The sequence below is a fragment of the Columba livia genome, chromosome 6 (assembly GCF_036013475.1).
Source record: "Columba livia isolate bColLiv1 breed racing homer chromosome 6, bColLiv1.pat.W.v2, whole genome shotgun sequence".
NCBI lineage: Eukaryota > Metazoa > Chordata > Aves > Columbiformes > Columbidae > Columba > Columba livia.
In genome coordinates, this window is record NC_088607.1 from 35,394,597 (window position 1) to 35,413,042 (window position 18,446).

Genomic DNA, 18,446 nt, shown 5'->3' on the forward strand with positions numbered 1-18,446 from the left:
CCACCAAAGGCAATCCCACTTCAGCTCTCTGGGCTTTTGACCCTCAATGCACCCTGGCAAAACACCGAAAGGATGAGTCCTGCTCCAAAACACAGACTACGGAGCAGGGGAGAGGCAGCAGAGTTTTTTTCTGGTCACCACCAAGGCAATGCTGAAGGATAATGAGGTTGTTTCAAAGATGCTCCCACCTCTCAAAGGGTAATAATGCCGTGTCAAAGCCTCTGCAATGCAAAGGCTGGTCTCACAGATGGAGACGTGGCAGCATTTCTACCCTGTGGGGCACTCCACGGAGTGGGGACATGCCAGACAAAGCTTTGGGGATCAGAAAGAAAGAGGGACAGTCACTTAGGACTGGTGGGAGACGAGCATCACTCCATAGCTAAAGTTGCCTTTCCTCCTGGAGCACGTCGTTTTGCTTTAAAAGCCAGAACACCTACACTTAGATGCTTCAGCTCCAAAGCAGGGAGGAGTAGCTGGCACCATTAAGCCAAGACAGAGGACACAAAAAGGTCGGGCATGGGCTCAGTCAGCCTCCTTTGAGCAGAAGCTGCAGCAGATGTGTCTCCTCTGCTTTCCACCCTTTCATCCAGCGTCCTCCCACTCCAGGAACTTGCTGCTCTTGCTTTGCCAGTTCGCAGCTTGTTTTCCCCTCGGCCAGTTGGATTTAACACCAAAGGCTGCTGGAGAAGCCAGCGCGGGGCAGGAGCAGCGTCCCCTGCAGCGCTGGGGACCGCAGGGGCTCCCCGTCCTCCGGGTCGTTCTGCCAGCGATGAGCAAACCGAGCAGGGATTCATGCCCATCTTTGATTTAATCTCACATCGTGGGCTCGCCCTCATGAATGCTGCAGGTGCCTGCATCGCTCGTCTTCTGCCCACGGGCGAGAGGTGGCCAAGCCCTGCAGAGAGCACACGGTCCTTCCCCCACCAGGCAGCCCACAGCTCACCTCCCTCGGCTGAAAGATGGTGGAAACATTTATAACCCTGCTAGTGTGGCTTAAACAGCAGAGGGGACAGTGTTAATTAAAGAAATGAAAATCTGACAACGCTGTTTTGGACAAGCAAGGCAGATCCACGGGCCCAGCTGAGCTGCCAGCCCTGCCAATACCCCGGATCTTCTTCCAGACCTCGGGTGCCCCGGGTCCCAAACAAAGACCCAGGAAGCAGCTCCCTCCTGTAGAGAGCCCTTTGAGATCTGGAGAAGTGCAATTTCATGGCTAGCTAACACGCAGCAGGGTTTGACCCCCGCAGTATTTCTGCCGGCTGTTCCCACTCGATGCTGGTGTAGAGCAGGGAGGGCACATCATTCCCAAACTGGCAGCTGGGGTGGATGTGGCATTCCTTACCGAAAATACACTATTTAAAACCACCAGGAAAACAACTGCGGGTGCATTTCAACAGAACACCTTTGAAATCCAGCTCCGCGGGGCAGACAGCATCCTTCCCTCTGCTGTGCAGCCACTGCTTCCCTCATCATTCTGCATTTTATTGGCATGAGCTCTTCACCATGGTCTTACACAGAGCATCAGATGCGACTTCAGCCAGGCGGGATACGCCAGTAACTACTTCCCTGCTGTTATATACAACACCCTATAAATAACCCGTCCCCTTTTGCAGAGGGATCACCCACATGCTCACAGCTCGGGCTGCCTGTCCTGCATCCATCCTCGCACCACGATGCTCCCACCAGCAGTTCCTTTTTAATACTCAGACCTGATTCTCGCCCACTTTGAACCCGTGTTGGTTTTTCCCCTGATTCCTCTAACTTCCCTTAACTAAACACCATGAAAGACAAAGGATTAATTCCCTTCTCGCCTGCCTCCCCTGCAGATGCAGCAAGCACACTCCCCACACCTACCTGCATGTCATTTGGAGAGATTAAATCAGAATCATCAGGTTCTCAAGGGAGTTCTCTGGGAACTCCTTCACCAGCCCTTGTCGGTGATTTCACAGTCGGAGCTGGGCGGGATGGATGACCAGAGGAAAAACACAGACTAAAAGAGCACGTTTCAGTGAGTCACCAAGAGGAACGACTCCGGACACCAGCAGTTGCACAGTATAAAGAATTAACTTTATTAGCAGCTGTACTGGATAATTAATTCTATCCCAAGAGATATTTGGTCTGTATCATGATGGAGATGATCAGTAGAGGTGCGAAACACAAGCAGAATCTCATCATACCTGGGACCCAGGGAAAATGCATTGCCAAAACGAGGTGGATTTGGGTTTTTCAGCCAGGACCGACATTACCCTAAAGCAACGCGGAGGTGATGGGAGCACTTACCCCCTACCCTCAGCTCCTGGGCTGCCCTTCAAGCTGAGATGGACCTTCCCTGGGTCTTGTTGGCCAAAGCAGCCCCTGGCCAAGCATCAACCCGGCCAAAGAGACAGGATGAAGAGCCCACATGTGATGAGTCACCTGCCACAAAGCTGCTCCTCTGCACCGCACGCCCTGCAAGCTCTCCACTCGTGTCTGGATCTCATGTTTAAGCAGAAACCGGCCGTAAAGCAAAACCACGTGTGTCTTTGCCAACGAGCCCAAACTAAACACTGGAACGGATTTCTATAAAAAACCGACGCCACCAAGCCTACATATCACCCCATGGCAACAAACACTGTCAGTCCTGCTGTTCTCCCAGCAAAGCCAGGGCAGCCCTGGCTCAAGCAGAAGATGCTGAGAGAGCATCCAATAACGACCCAGTCTTAACAGAACTATTTGCCTTAGAGAGTATCCCTGGGGCACCAGCTGTGACGCCACATTCTCTCGTTAAATCCTCGCTTACCAGTTCACCTCTCCTAGACCAGAAACCCACCCAATTTCAGTAAATAAATGCAATAATTGTATTTTGTCCAGGCTGCATTGGTATGTGAAGTTTAAGTGACTTGAAAGGCTGGTCTCTTTTGGGTGGCCCATCGTTTTGGGTGTCACAGTAGCCCGCCACTCTGAAAGCATCCGGAGACCGTATGCCGCCTGCCTACTTCAATTAATCAGCTTTGTGCCATTAACATCACACCAGAGCCTCCCTGATAGCTCTCCCTGGCTTTTATAGACCTTTCTATACATTAAAAACCTTTGGTTAGGACCACTTAGTGTTTTATTTTCCTTGGAATTCAGCTGCAGGCATGTAACTCGGTGTCCACAGCTGCCACACCGTGGTCACAGCAAGAGAAATGGTCTCAGCACCGTTCTGGGGGCTGGATGATCCCTCATTCAACCTGGAAAAGTTAAAGCAAGCTTGCTTAGAGCTGCTCTGGGGCTTAAATCCCTTATAGCTCAACTACACCATCACAACTTGATGAATCTTGACGAAACTCGATCCTCCTGAGGCTGCTAAAACACCGCAGGGCTGAACTCCTAACAATGAGGCAGAAAACCCCAAAGTGAGCTCAAAAGCACCATTTTCAGTTGAAAAGCAGTGTGGTGGTACCACACGTCACCCCTGTCCCCTGGCACTGGTGGGAGGGACAGATGTCCCTGTGCCCCCGATGCTTCCCTGAGCAAACTGGGGAGCGTGAGGTCCCGTGGGACCTCCCAGGACCAGGGAACACCCTGCATGGGGATACAGCGGAAGGTTTGGCGAGGAGGTTGGTTAAGTGTAAATACGCTCAAGTGACTTGCACCTGTCTGTAGAAAAACGCATAATCACTCTAATTGGTTTACACACCTTTTGTGCTTGATGAGCAGAACCTCTGCGTTAGATAACACAGGCCTGCGAGAAACCTTATCACTATGTCTGAGATTCCTGCTTTGTTGTGAGAAAGAGCGGGAGGCTGCGCCTGCCTGAAGCCTTGAAATACAGGTGATATTCCAGCAGGGCTGAAGTGGCCAGTGCCTGCGTGCCCGCCGGTGTCACCTCTGCTGGGAGCTCAGGTGCAACTTTGGAGATCCCCCGGTAGAGAGGGAACTGAAATAAACTTGCTCTTTGCAATGCATTCCTGGCCTCTGGCTCTTCTTGCGACATGCTGCGTATGTGCACACACAACCCCTCCCAGAAGGAGGACTTTCCACTTGGATGCAACCTCCCCACCCACCAAGTCAGGCAGGCTGCCCCAAAACCATGGGAAAGAAACCCTAAATACCCAATAGCAGCACCACAAACTGAGGGCATCTTCCCTGGCTGCTCCTCTACATGAGGTGGACAACGAGCACGGAACAGGCAGACCCCACTGCCAGCCCCAGCACAACATAGAACGTCATCACCACCCCCGCCGCCTCGGCCAGCTCTTTTGGCACGATTTTGGGACCGTAGATGATGACCAGTGTCCCCAGGTAGCCGTTGCTCAGCCCCAGCAGCGCCGTGAAGACCACTGGGTAGACATCTCGGTTGAAGACCACCATCTGGATGTGAGCCCGGGGCTGGTAGTTGCTGAGGATGAAAAGAGGGAGGAAGATGGTCCTGAGGAGGACGAGGACGGGCAGCAGTTTGCTCCTAGGGCCAGGCACCTGGATCCAGGCGGTGATCTGCCTCCCGCACCAGTCAGCAAAGTTGTACAGGAGGAAGCTGGTGAGCGGAACAAAGTACTTGGTGCTCCACGGGCTTCCTGAGGACTTGCTGACCGACTCTATGTTGGAGGAGAGAGAAGGGAAGACGATGATGGAGATGAAGAAGATGTAGAAGAGGCAGAAGCCGAGGAGCGCAGTCTTCTGCAGGATGGGGCGGAGTGGGGGGATGCGGGTGCTTTTTGCAAGGAAGGAGGTGTTTGTGGTGCCTCCTGGCTCTGCCTCGTCCGCTGTGGAGCTGCCGGGCTGCAGGGTGGTTTGAGCCGGGCTCTCCTTCAGGCTGCTCATGTAATACCTGCAAAAAGAGAAAGACCGAGGTTATTAACCCAGTGTTGGTGGGGAAAACACAAACAGATTTGGAAAGAGAGAAGGAGAGAAGCTGGCAATGCAGGGACGTCCACTGGACCCAGCAGGCCCATCACACCTCCATCTCCCACCTCATACAAAGAGCTGAGACCCACCATTACTCCCTTCTCCATGGCAGGGGTCCGTTTTGCACCCTCCGTGGGTCACAGAGACCTCGTGCATGCAGACATCTGGGGGGGGGGCACGTGGTTTTGGGGGTTGCAAGCACCAACAAGACCAATGGGTCACGCACATCCATGCACAATGTTGCAGATACGGATGCCCTGTGGGGACCCACGTGCCTGGCTGCTTCCAGATTACGACTCTCCGCTGACCTCACGCATTTCGGAAGCCCCGGTGTCAGCAACTGCTCTTCCCCGGGGGTGGCTTTGCCAGAAACTCGTGGGCGCCCAGTTTCAGTCTGTGGTTTCGGTCAAATGGGGAAGCGCGGCTGACGGCATGGTGCCGGAGCATGGGGGGCGCAGTGGGGTGACAGGGAAGGGACCAGCACAACAAGCACCTCTGGGTCCCCCCAGCAACCTCGCTGGGCATGGACAGCAGCAAACCCTCCCAGCCCACAGGATGCCCGCGGTGCACACCTGGAGTACTCCAGCCTGGGGAGGAGGAGGTACACCATGATGCAGATGACGATGAAGATGTCGGCAGTGAGGAAGTAAGCCAGGGCGCTGTCCGTAACATCGGCTGCCGCTGCCAGGTCTATCATGGAGGCGATGGCACTGATCGTGCCACCCATGGCCTGACCTGCGTGGAGAAGCAGAGAGATGAGACATGGACGCGGCGACCCACCACATCTCCAGTGAGGAGGATTTCGATGCAGGGGAGGAACCCAGAAACAGCAGCATCTTCTTATTAACCTGTCCTGGCATGCACAAACTCGCCCTGGGGACACAGCTCACCCCCTGTCCCACATACTGGTCCCCAAACCTGGCTCAGGGTGCAGCTGCACACATAGAATCATAGAATCACAGAATCATTTTGGTTGGAAGTGACCCTCAAGAGCATTGAGTCCAACCGTTAACGCCACACTGGCACTAAACCATGTCCCTAAGAACCTCATCTCTACATCTTTTAAACCCCTCCAGGGATGGTGACAACCCTTTCCATAAATAAATTCTTCCTAATATCCAATCCTAACCTCTTTGGCACAAGGCGAGGTCATTTCCTCTCAGCCTATCGCTTGCACAGGCCACCTCATCTCCATTTGCACACCTGGCTACAACACAGGCATTTGTTGTAGCCCCACAGCCCAGGTTCCATCCTGCATCCCCCTCCACCACAGCGCTGCACAAGGGTTGGGATGGGACCCCACCCACTGGGCTTGCATGTGCAGAGTCCTGCAGAGAAGCTCTAAACCCTGCACAAAGCCTAAACCTGGGCTTTCCACCCGCACACATGTAACTGCCTCTCTTCTACACCCCCCAGATGGGAACCCCAGCCACCAAAAACAGGGGTGGCATCTCGGGGATGCAGCAATTTCCCCCACCAGGCTGAACTCATTAAAACACTCCTATCTCAGCTTCGGGGAAAATTCCTCTGTCTTGCCTTTTTTTCCCCTTCCCGTCTTGGTTTGTCAGCTGTTCCATAGCACATTTGTAACATCCTCAGTCCCCCAGGGAGCTCATCACTCATGGCTCCCACCGTGCCCTTCATCATTCATGGAGATGCTGCACAGAAAGGAGGAGACAACATGAAATTCAGGGTTTCTCCAGCTGCAAACAGAGGAGCTCAGGGAGGTGAGCCCTCCACGCTTCAGTAACAAGGTGAAGCCACCATGCTGGCTGGAGCTGCTCCGCAGGTGAAGGACCACTGATCTCACCTCTCTGAGCCCTCAGCATTTTGCTTTATGGGTATTTACAGAAACCAGAGCGCTGGTTCACGTGACCGAGCATGCTTCTCCTCCAACTTCCCTTCCTCTTTAAGACAAAGTTAAGTTTCTAAAATAAACCCCATGTGACAAAACACCAGCTGCAAGAGGGAGAGAAAACCAACCACCCCAACCACTGAGAACGCAAGACCACGATCCCGCTGGGCTGGGGACACCCACCCGAGTTCAGCGCCTGCAAGTTCTTCATGGGGAAGAGGCTGCTCAGGCCGAAGATGCTGCTGGTGAAGACGGTCGAGGAGCTGCTGACCACGGCCACGCAGGCCATGGTGAGGGCAAAGAAAGCGGTGGTCCAGGCCGACGTGTCCACCTTCACCAGCACCGTGATCACCAGGAAGACAGCCAGCATGACAAAGAGGGAGGACAGGATGCGGACGCTGGCAGGCACCCTGGGGACAAGAGGGACGAGAGGCTCCTGCCTTTAAAACTGCAACACGGAGGCGCGATGCAGAGGACTCCTCTGCTGCCAGAAGGGTCAAAGAACATAAAGAAAGGTGGGGGGAGATGAGGAATAACAACTCGTGATTTTTCTCAGAAGCCTTTAGACGTCACCTCTGCGATTTCCACTTTTGCCATCAGTCTCTAAATACCTTTAATGCCCATTTCTCGCAGAAACCAGGAGCCACCCCCATGGCCGGAGCAGCGCAGAGCAGCAGCGACACAGCCGGCCTGGGAAAGAGGGTGAAAGCAATCCCAGGCGTGTCACTACAAGATAATACGTAGTCTGAGCTCGGAGATTGCTTAATACCCATCCAGGAGACCAGACAAGGGCATGAGGGAGCCAGACCAGCCGCTGAGATCTAGAGATTAAGCTCACAAACGCATTTCTCTTCGCCCGCAAACATGCGGGAGTTTGATCTGGGATAAGAAAGGGTCCAAACAAAAGGCTGTGGATATTTTAGACTTAAGTGAAGCTTGCAACAAGGCATGGATGGTCCTTTTCTTAAGCCAGCTCAACGGCTGTAGGACCAGAGGAAGGCGTTACTTCTACCTGGATAAGCCTGGCTCTTGTTGTCTGTTCCCCTGGTGAACAGCGATGGCATTTTTAGGAGACAAGAGCCAGAGAAAGGCAAGGACGATGTGGGCAAAGCCGAGCAGACCCGTGGCTCAAGGGCTTTGGAATGGAGCAGCACTTACCTGTTGACAAGCAAGAAGTTTCCGACCAGGCACAGCAACGAGGGTACAGTCGACGCAATGGAGACGTAACTCTCAAAAAAGTCCTGCCAGAAAACAAACAAACAAAAACAGTTAGAGGAGGAATACTACATGAATTTCAGGCCCTAAATATGGCATGATACAGCATATATGGGGAGTTATAACGTAGGTGCGCACCTCATTCCATTGTAGCACGTGTTGCAAAGCTGCTCAGGACAACAGGCGGCAATGGGCCTGTGGCTTTTCATCCTGCAGCAGCCCTCGGATATTTCAGGAAATTAGGGATGTAACAAATCCAGAAGCAAAAATGGTGAAGGAAATACCTGCCCTAGTGCCACGCTGGCCCCACAGACCAGCCCCCAAAATAAGAAGGTCTGAATTTCTCCTGCTGGCTCCAGCATCCTGGACAACCCCACTGAAATTTTAATCCTGCTTGAGTTCCGTGAGAGCTGCTTTTTTAATGCATCAAGACACAAAAGCATTAATATCATTAGCTCACTGCCTGGCAAGCCAGCGATGGCTCACAGACCTGGCCATCCCTCTGCAGAGTGGCTGGGACATCATGTCTGAGAACGCGCTCGAGCAAAAGCAGCCGGAGTGGGGACACAGGGACACCATCCTCCCTCCCGGTCTCCCTCTCTGCACGCACGAAACTCATCGAGAAACTATATTGAGCCTCAACACACATTTACTCCAGGGACTCATTTATCATCGGAGCAAGTCAGCTGCAGCACCAGTCAATACTCGCCCAGAGGTCAGGCTGGGCACGCAGAAAGCAATAACCACAGCAGAGAGAGATTTCTCTGCCAAGATTGCAGCTCAACAGTTACACCTTCAATCCATTCCATGTATTATGCTGTTAGAGCGCGTCTGCTCCATCTCCTCCCCTTGAGGTGCTTAATCCCCTGTTTTCTTTCTGCGGGAACCTCAGCCAGCAGGGAGGATGATGCTCCACGAGGATGATGATCCACGAGGATGACCCACATCTCAACCCCCATGGTGCTGGGCTTTCCTGTCCCGCAGTTACCGAGCTACAGAGACGGGTCGTGTCCCATCCAAGAAGGCGCTTGGCACGTTTTCTCTGCACGTTTATTCTTTTTGCAGCTTTGCATCGTAGTCTTTTAATCAGTTTACAAGCACGTCTGTTTATCCTTTCCCATCAGCTTTACTGTAAGCAATGGGAAGTCGAATAATCGCTCCTAGAGGGTCCATATAGACAGAAACGTAAATGCCCACATTTAGCATCTGCTTGGTGAGGCAGGAGGCCCAAGGCTCCATGGCCACGTGACGAGTTATAGGAGAAAAGACAAAGCAAGATGCAAAGCTCGCTGCTAAAACGAAGACTTATTTATCAACCTACTTAAAACAAACCCCCAAACCAACCCAGGGATGTTTAATATACTTGTAAGTTAAATTTTTTTTTCTATTAGGGGAGAAATAGACTTTAAGATGCTCTACCAAGCAGCCGTGTGTCCACACTTAGAGAAGTCCAGCACCCTTGGGAAACGTTCATTCATCTCAGCAAACATTAGAATGCTTTTTAATTTAATCTGTGTCTGGAACCATGAAAAATATCAAGCTACATACTCCTCAGGTGTTAATCCAGTTTAGACAGTAACTCTTCTCCCTTGTGGGCATTCCCACCCATCACAGAGATGCTTTCAGGGCAAATTTTTGGTTATGCAAGGCATACTGAGATCCTCTACCTGCCTGCTGAGCCCCCCTGAGCAGACAGCTCATCCCCGCTGGGCATCACTGCCTTGCATGCTCCCCATCACTGACATGGGTTTAGAGGAGAAACGTAAAGGACTGTCACACGTTGTCCAATGCTAACGATAATGCCCAAAGCAACCCTGACATCTTCCTCCGGGCCCAAAGCCACCTTCCTCCCACCTCTGCCTCCCACAGGGGAAAGTGTCACCCTGTGCCATGGAGCCGAGGCACATAATGGAGATGTTTGACCCTATATTAACTCCAGCATCTTCAAACACACTGCCGTGATGCACACTGGGTACTCAGTACCTTAAAAAAACCCCAAAAACATCAAAAAACCAAACAAGAACAAAACATCGTGGTGGTAAATTAGTCAGAAGCACTGGCTGGAGTTGCCAAGATGGTTTTTGCAAAGTAGTTTTTGTTCTTCTATAACCCAACTCAGCGACTGGACCGGGCTGGAATTTCAAGAATTGCCTTGAATAAGCCCGACCTAGAAGCCATGAGGGGATGCAGGGTACGTGGGAGGGCATCGGGCCATATGGTGGCAGAGCACCCTCCATCCCCTCCTTGAGCACCCTGAGTCAGTTTGTGGTCTTTGGGCACCACGGGGGCTTGGCTTCCATCGGTTTAGTCCACTCGGTATTTCCATTTACAACAAGCACCGCTGGTGACACTCTGCTTCCTTCCCAGCAAAAACGCAGCCAGATTGACCACAGTACAACCCAAGCAGCTGTGGATGCCACACCGGTGTGACCAATTGCAGAGAAAACGTGGGCGTCACACCTGGCTCCGTGTTTATATAAAATGAAATGTGGCCAAACCACCTGAACAGGCTCGGCAACAGGAGGACAGGACACAGCATCATCATGCCAACCAGTTTTCCAGCCCCAAAGAAGCAGCATCGCTTCGTCAGGGGGCACAGGGAAAGAATCCTGCTGCGGCAGGAGGAGCAATGTTTTTGGGGAGCAAACGAGAAGCCGTCAAGCCTGCCGCCCCAAGGCCAGCTCATCAATCGCCCCGTGACAAGCTCTGTGTCCCATATGCCAAAAGCCAGATGTTCATCGCTGTAAGGAGACACGCCGGTCACACTTGCCAGATTTTGAAGGAAAAGCAATAAAGCATCCAGAGGGGGAAAACGAGTTGATTGCAAGCCACACGCTCCAGGGCTGGTGCTCCTGCAAAGGCCCACAAATAGAGGTGCGAGGGAGAAAACGCCTAAAACGCGTTTGATGCCTCACCACGGAGCCAGAAGTTCAGGGCAATTCCTCTGCCAGCCCGCAGGGAGTTGTAGGCAGGTCTGGCTGGGAAAACACGGAGCATCACGGTGCCCTGGGGTTCACTGAGCATGAAGGACAAAGAGCAACAACAAGCCACCCACTAAGAGATTTTCGCTTCGCACTGTGGAAATTGCCCAGCGGAAGGCAGCCTTGCTTATAGGGCGGATTAAGCCAAATTTTTTAAACACACTTTAAACCTTCACACTTCAACTACAGGTAAAAGTGTTATACCTTTTAGTTTTGAACATCTTTCTTGCAGCTATTTGTGCTTCCCTAATGAACGTTCACCCCTGGTTTGCAGCAGGCAAAACCCACAACACCTTCACTCACCTTCAGGGGAAACGGAGGGGAAAAAGAGCAAAAAGGATGGAAAGCAGCCACCTTTTCCTGCTTTGAAACGAGCACGCTCACCTGCAGGTCAGACACTCCCTGTCCGGCTGGCCCCGAGCAGTTTTGCAGCTTGTACATCCAGTAGTGCTTTGCCGTGATGAAAAAATTCCAGGGCAGCAGGGACCCGATGCCGAGGAGGAAAAATATAAGGTAGGCCCCATGTAAGTGATCGTTTGGCTTTGGATGGCTGTACCTGCTCCCCAAGGCCTCCGTGATGAGGGGCTCCTCGTCCGGAGAGCTGCTGGCTGGGCGGTGCATGGCGCCGGCACGCTGCAAGAAACAACCGGCCACAAAGATACGATCACGAGTGTTGCAAACTGTTGTCTGCAAGATGCCGTGTGCGGGTTCCTCCTCCTTTGCCCCACAGTCTTCCAGCAAACGCTGGATGAGCTGAAGCAGCTGGTTATGGGTCCCTTGAAAGATGTGGGACCCAAGCTTGCACCCATAGTTAGTAATTAACCCAAGCCCTTGGCCTTGCAGAAGTGCATATAAAATAATTAACCAGCTTGTAAACTAACGACACCATCAGGCTTTGCAGAGAGACCTGTAAACTAGCACAACGCCAGCAGGCTTTCTAAAATGACTTGTAAACTAATGCAACACCAACCAGGCTTGTAAACTACTGTAATATCATCGAGGCTTTGCAAAACGACCCATTGACTTGCGTGGCATCATCGAGCTTTGGACAACGACTTGTAAACCACCGCGACGCCGGCCAGCTCTGCCAAGCGAGCGTTACGTATCAACAAAACCGGGCTTTGCAAAAACGGCTCCTCAACAACTCCAGCACCGACCTGCTCGAGCGGCCCCGGAGGAAGAGCCGAGCGCGAAATGCCGGAAATGGGAGATTTTGCCAAAAAAACCCAATCGTACAATGTAAAGAGGGGGAAGCGCCGCATCCCTCCCTGCAGCCTTTCCCCATCCATCCTCTATTGCCTCCCTCCCTCCAGCCCCGAACCCCCAAACCCCAACAAAACCACTTACAGGGCCGCCGGCTCCTTCCCCGCCGGGTTGGCCCCGCCCAGACCACGCCCAGACCACGCCCAGGTCCCGGCCCCGCCCCGGTCCCCACCCCTTGGGCGGTGCGGCGCAGTGCGGTGCCGCCTCCGCGCCCGCCCCGCCTTCTAGTTCCTTTTTCCCCCCTCCTTTATTCCCCACCACCTCCCTTTTAAAAATATATATACATAGATACAGATATCTGTATATATATATTTAATAGGAGTCATCAAAGCGTGGCGGCATTGTCCCCTCCTGAGCACGGAAGGGCTGGGAATGGGGACCATCTTCTGGGTGTCAAACTCATTTTCCCCGCGGGCCACAGCAGCCTCGCGGTTGCCTTCAAAGGGCCGGATGTAATTTTAGGATTGTATGAATATAACTACTCCTACCCCTGTTCTAGCGGATGAGGGACCCCTCCCCAGAGCTGGGACAGAAGCTCCTCCTTTACTCACTTTGCTTCCTACATTAGGATGAATTTCACTGTAAATGTCACAATTTCATCCAAATTTAACACTCACCTTTAGGGCACCGCGGGACCAGGAAGGAAAAAATAAATCATTGGCCTTCATCTTCCCCATGGCCACTTTTTTCCCCTTTCTGCCACTTTTTGGCTCCTTGGCACAGGGGAAAATGAGACTGGTGAGGCCCCAGCTTTTCTGAACAACTTGCCAATTTGTTTGCACCTGTGTTGGCAATTAGAGGAGTTTTACATCTTATGTTTCCTCTCACCAGCTGTTTGCCTTTAGCCTTCCCCATCTCCAGTGTCTAAGGTAATTATAACCATCCTCCACCTCTTTTTTCCTCTGTTGCACATGTATCCAGCTTTTCTCCATGAGAGTAAAATAGTCTCCGTTTTGCACATACAGCTGCCTGTGGGACAGACACAGATATGTCACCTCCCAGAGCAGCAGTTAATGCACAGCTGGCCACCACCCATCTCCAGCCTCTCTGAGGAAAGCGGGTCAGATGGCCTTGGCCACCCAGATGTCAAAACAGCCCAAGTCCTCTTTTGCGAGCAAAGAAGCAGAAGCATTCAACCGCCCCACTGGCAATGTGCTGAAATGGAAAGGCTTCCGAGGAGCACATGGGTTTCTCCTTGTGATTTTCATGTGCATTGACATGCCAGGCAGGGAAAGCACCTGAGGGGGTGGCACAGCCTATCCGAGTCAGTAACCCATCAGCTCCAAGGGATTTGCTTGGTATTTGTGACCTGCTGCCACATATCATGTCAAAATACCCACTGCTGGAGAAGAGCCTCACGTCACATCAGCACAAGGGACCGTGACAGCCGAGCCGGGTAAACATGCTTCACCGAAGATGCGACAGCCCCTCCAGTCAGTATTACCCACACTCGAGAGACTCAAAGCAGCACAGACCCCTGCACAGGCTCAGGAGGGACTTTTAGGGACACTCCTGTGTGCAAAGTGGGGTTCAGGCTGCTTCCCCTCCACCCCGACCCCAAATCCACAGCCGGCACTGGTTTGAAAGCGAGGAGGGGTAATGCAGCAAAGAGCATGTAAATAACGGTTAAGAGACTGAAATATGTTAGCCAGGATTTACAGAGCAGCTCCCTCACCCCCGGGTACCACTGATTGCTGCATGGAGTGGTAAGTGAATTGTAAAATCCAGCAGGACTGACCCAAAAAGTCAAAGAGACCCTGATGTGGGCTGCTCTGGTGCTCCCAGGCATCCTGTCTCCAGCAGGATAAACACTTAGCGATGGCCCAGGAGTCACTTTTGGACCTGTCACAGGGACTGAATTCAGTATATCGGCTGCGGAAAAGGTTTGGGCCAGCTTTAGTTTAAGGGGAATTAGCAAGCTGAGTGTTTCAACAGGAGAACATCAGACGAAATCAGGCACCAGTTGGTCAAAGCTATCCACAAAATCTGGGCCCTGGCAAAGATGGGTTAGTGCAAAGCTGCACAGTGAAGGCGACTTGAGAGACTGTGGTTAAAGGAATTCATATGCAAAGAAAAGTTATCAATTCTGAGGCTCAGCATCCTACCTGGAGCTGGAAAGCACAGCTGGGAGGGTTTTGCATCTCATGTAATCACCCACGCGAGTCCAGAACAAACCATAAATCAATCTGAAGAGCTCACCTCCATCAGTGACTGACAGCAGCATCCTCCCCAAACCAGGCTGGAGGGATGCTCGCGGGGATCCCACACCCCTGCAGATGCTAAACCCAGCAGGAACTGCTGAGTGACGAACATGAGAGGAGAGAGCAGATTGGTTCTTTTTAAAATTGTTTTTTATTAGACTAGGAAATATAATTTATTGCATAAAAATTAATTTGTTACAATAGGAATGCTAAACTTTATTTACAGTCCTTTACAGAATAGACAGATGGGGCTTTAGAGGATGCCACCAGGCCCATCCCCTGGGCATATAAATATGGAAACAGATTGCGGACTAAGAGACGGACATTGCCTGAAAAATGGGGAGAACCCCCCCCCCCAAACACGCACCTCGGCAGATCCAGGTGGCAAAAGGAAGGGGGATATGAAGGCGGATGGATGGGGACGGAGGCAGAAGCGCCCGCAGGTGGGACGGATGGAAGGACAGACAGGCACGCATGCCGGCACAGTGGCCCGCGAACCAGACACAGCAAGAGAGACAGCGAGAGAGATTCAGACGTGGCCCGAAAGAAGAGCATCTCGTCCCACCATCGGGACCGTGGCACCGAGAACAGAGCCCTATAAAATGCCAGCAGCCGCTTTGATACATCAGTTCTTCATTTTTTCCCAAATTTGCCTATTCCCTGCTCTGCCCCCCCAGCTCAGAGACAGGGTCTCAGAAATCGGATGCTCAAATGCAGCCTAAGGGATAGATAAAACTCTTCCTACGTGACACAGCAGTTAACCCAGAAGTCTTCCCACCTAACACACATGAAAAAAAGTCCCTTTTCTCCCACAGCCTTGAAAACCCAGCAAGAAATGTGTGCCGGAGACCCCAAAACACAACAGGGAATGGCTCTGCACTCTCAACCGCCGCCAAGAAGAACCAAACCCATGGCCAAGCAATACTGAAAGTTGCCCCCGAGCCATCCTGCAAAGGCGATGCTGTCGCTCAGGGCAGGGCTCCCTGAGTTCGCTCCGGCCCCCGGGATGCTGCAGGATGCGGGAGGATGCTGCTGGCACCCCGGGACACCGGTCCAGGGCTTCATGCTGCAGCCCAAAGCAGGACTTGCTCTCAGACCCTGCTCTTAAATGCTTTCACAGATGGAGAACCCACAGCTTTGCAATGTCATCTAGTCTAATCCTGAGCTCACCATCCCATTCCTAGTTTTTTTTTTAAACAGACAAATTTCTAAGATATAGCACTATTTCTATCTGCAGGTAATCTAAATTTTACCCTTCATTGAGACACCATATCTTTGTGAGGAACCTTGTTCCTACCTACCCCTTGATGACCTTCCGTTCATCCTACAACTTGTCCATCATTATAAAGAACTCTTATTACAGGTCAAAAAAAGGAGCTGCAATGAGAGGATGGAAACCTGATCACCACTTACAATGCTGTCCCTCACGTGAAAATGCTCAGCCTGGCTTGCAGCTTGGAGATAGCGAGGTCTGAATTCCCATTGAAATCCCGCATCAAAAACTGGGCACAAACACGTGGATCCAAGACCGATGTGGTCTGCAAGGGGCAGCACCCCATCCCGCCAGCCCTCTGCTCCCCCCGGACCCTCCACAAACCGCTCATCGCCTCCCTCTGAAATCTTTGGTTTGTACTGAAGTTATGTAAATGAAGGCATAGCCATCCTAAAAAACTCCCCCAAACGATGCCAGGGAAGAATTCAATTAAAAAACCCCAGACCTGGGCGTACTCCCCACGCCGAGCCCTGAACGCAGCATCCTTCATCCCTCCATGTGGGCGGAGGGGACCCCTTGCTCCGCCGGGCGCTGCCGCCAAAGGGGTGTTTGAAGGACAATGTCCTGGGGAGGGCCTCAGCTGGCCCTGGGCCAGAGGGGCGCAGAGGCACTTCACCCCACGGACTGTCCCTGGGGGTCCCAGGACATGTAAACATGTTTTGCTCGACGCGGATCACACACCTTTCCCTACGAAAGGGCGTCCATTTAAATCTCTCTCTCTGCCACCCTGACCACAGCAACACTCTTGCTCTTGCACGCACAAAAAAAAGGTTTAGAAATCTGTCTTTTTTTTCTTTTTTCTTTTTTTAAAAAGGACTCATCCAAAGATCTGGATAATAAATTATTTGCGTTTCCTAAGAAACTTTGTTTTTCCTTTTTTCTCTTTTTTTTTTTTTTCCTTTCTGATTTGCCTTATTAAGCTCTCTGAAGCTCTGGACAGAAGCCGCTCACCTAGATTGTACTCATCTCTTCAATGCAGAAATGCTATTAAAGGAAGAGGAGAACCGGAGAGGAACCCAAACCAAGGAGGAGAAGGAAAACCCCTGTCCCAACTCAAGAAGCCTTAATTCCTCCCCATGCCGCAAACACCACCAGCTGCCGCCCTGAGGCCGGCCAGGAGGAAGAAGAGGAGGAAGAGGAATGCTGGGTAACACTTGAATTGCTTGTAAAAGTCGTTCTGGCCCGCCGGCGAGCGCCATCAGCAATCCCCCTCCGTGGCCATGACCACCAGCATCTCACTCTTGCCCATCTCTTCTAAGGCACTGGCCAAGGTGTTGAGGTCACCGTCGTCTTGGTGCTGGGCTTCCCATAAGTCCAGGAGCACCCCGGTGGGGCTGGCTTTGGTGGCAAAGTAGTTCAGATACCTGTGGAGGGGAAGCGGAGAGGAGGGCTGGGTTGGTGCGGTCCCTTCGGGGATGGGAGGGAGGGAGGGAGGATGCTGGAGCAGCAAACACATTTGCAATGTGAACCCTGATGGAGACGCCGTAACACAAATGCCGAAGCCTTTGAGACATCGCCTTCAAGTTTTATATAGAGCCGGCATTCGCGCAAAAGCAGCGAGAGATAGGATGAGAGGAAATGGCCTCAAGTTGCACTAGGGGAGGTTCGGATGGGGTATTTGGAACAATTTCTACCCATAAAGGGCTGTGGGGCATTGGAACGGGCTGCCCAGAGCAGTGGTGGAGTCACCATCCCTGGAGGGGTTTAAAAGACACACAGAAGAGGTTCTTAGGTTCAGGGTTTAGTGCCAGTGTTGGGTTAATGGTTGGACTTGATGATCTTGAGGGCCTCTTCCAACCACAATGATTCTATGATAAGCAATGCAAGCTTTGTTTTGCTGAAATTACCCTCCCTTCCTTCAGTCCTTCAGAAATGAGCCCAGCACAAGCACAGACCCAGACAAATAAAGGCCAGTTCAAAGTGACAAGAGACCCAAGACTGAGTCACAGATGGATGAATCGCTATAGACACGTATAACTGTGCATAGCTATATCCATATTGATACAGATATATGGACCTCTATGGCTGGACATAATCCAGCTGGATGCCCTGCAGCAACGAGGGAGCAAAGTGAAGCCCGCCCTGCCTGGGGTACAGGAGGGGAAAGCAAAGCACGGGGAGACCCACCGGTCCATGGAGAGCTTCTGGGCGAGAAGCCTCCAGTCATTTCCTCTGGAGTTGGGGGCATCCAGGCTGTTGCAGATCTTCTGCCGGATGGAGAGGGGGATTTTGAAGGCATAGGGTCCCAGCTGGGTGGTGGTGGTGGTGCCACTATGGTGGGAGTGGAGGGTGTCAAAGGAGCTGGCATGCTACAAGGGGAAGAACAGGGCAAGATGTTGCAGCACAGAATGGCTCCTGAGCACGTCCCCTTGCTGTCCCCTCCACCTCCTCAGCGCTCACCTCTCCCAGCGTGACATGGAGCTGGAAGATCTGCCCTTCCCCTTCCACCTGCCGGACGCAGATCTTGCAGGTGAGCTCAGTGGAAGCCTGGCTGTACCTCTCCAGCGTGAAGGTGCAGTGCAGGGCTCGCTGGCTGCCGCTCCAGATATGATAGAAAGGGATTTCCTATGGAACACCAAAGCGTGGGCTTAGCAAAGGCTCCAGAAGCTCCTTTGGGAGACCCCACCTCCTCCAGCCACCCCATGGGAATGAGATGGGACAGAGGGATCCCACAGACAGCATCCCACCAGGAAAGACCATGTGAAAACTGGTCCCCCTTCCTCCTCCATCCCTTTGGGAGACAACGCTGAAGACCAGAGCGCTCCCCATGCTGTGGTGCTTGGCTATGG

General features: G+C 52.3%; 2 protein-coding genes across 6 annotated transcripts in view; both read right to left on the minus strand.

Annotated features, from left to right (window-relative positions):
* Nucleotides 1-2,045: 2,045 nt before the first annotated feature.
* SLC29A3 (solute carrier family 29 member 3) lies at nucleotides 2,046-12,339 on the minus strand. 3 transcript variants are annotated; one of them, XM_065067982.1, is made up of 6 exons: nucleotides 12,268-12,339; nucleotides 11,305-11,553; nucleotides 7,883-7,965; nucleotides 6,908-7,134; nucleotides 5,442-5,604; nucleotides 2,046-4,792 (listed from the first exon to the last, which is right to left on the minus strand). In XM_065067982.1, the coding sequence occupies exons 2-6, from the start codon at nucleotides 11,539-11,541 to the stop codon at nucleotides 4,123-4,125; spliced, it is 1,380 nt and encodes a 459-aa protein (XP_064924054.1). In that variant the 5' UTR covers nucleotides 11,542-11,553; nucleotides 12,268-12,339; the 3' UTR covers nucleotides 2,046-4,122. The 3 variants fall into 3 exon arrangements, with proteins under 3 accessions (XP_064924054.1, XP_064924052.1, XP_005506505.2); XM_065067980.1 differs by having other exon boundaries at nucleotides 11,224-11,553; nucleotides 12,268-12,329; XM_005506448.4 differs by lacking the exon at nucleotides 12,268-12,339 and adding an exon at nucleotides 12,078-12,261.
* Nucleotides 12,340-14,516: 2,177 nt separating this feature from the next.
* UNC5B (unc-5 netrin receptor B) overlaps nucleotides 14,517-18,446 on the minus strand; it is a 51,892-nt gene continuing 47,962 nt past the window's right edge. For all 3 annotated transcript variants that reach the window (XM_065067990.1, XM_065067989.1, XM_065067988.1), the window contains 3 exons: nucleotides 18,058-18,222; nucleotides 17,785-17,966; nucleotides 14,517-17,021 (listed from right to left, as the gene is read on the minus strand). In XM_065067990.1, coding sequence (XP_064924062.1) covers nucleotides 16,856-17,021; nucleotides 17,785-17,966; nucleotides 18,058-18,222 — 513 coding nt within the window. In that variant the 3' untranslated portion in view covers nucleotides 14,517-16,855. The remainder of the gene's footprint in view (nucleotides 17,022-17,784; nucleotides 17,967-18,057; nucleotides 18,223-18,446) is intronic.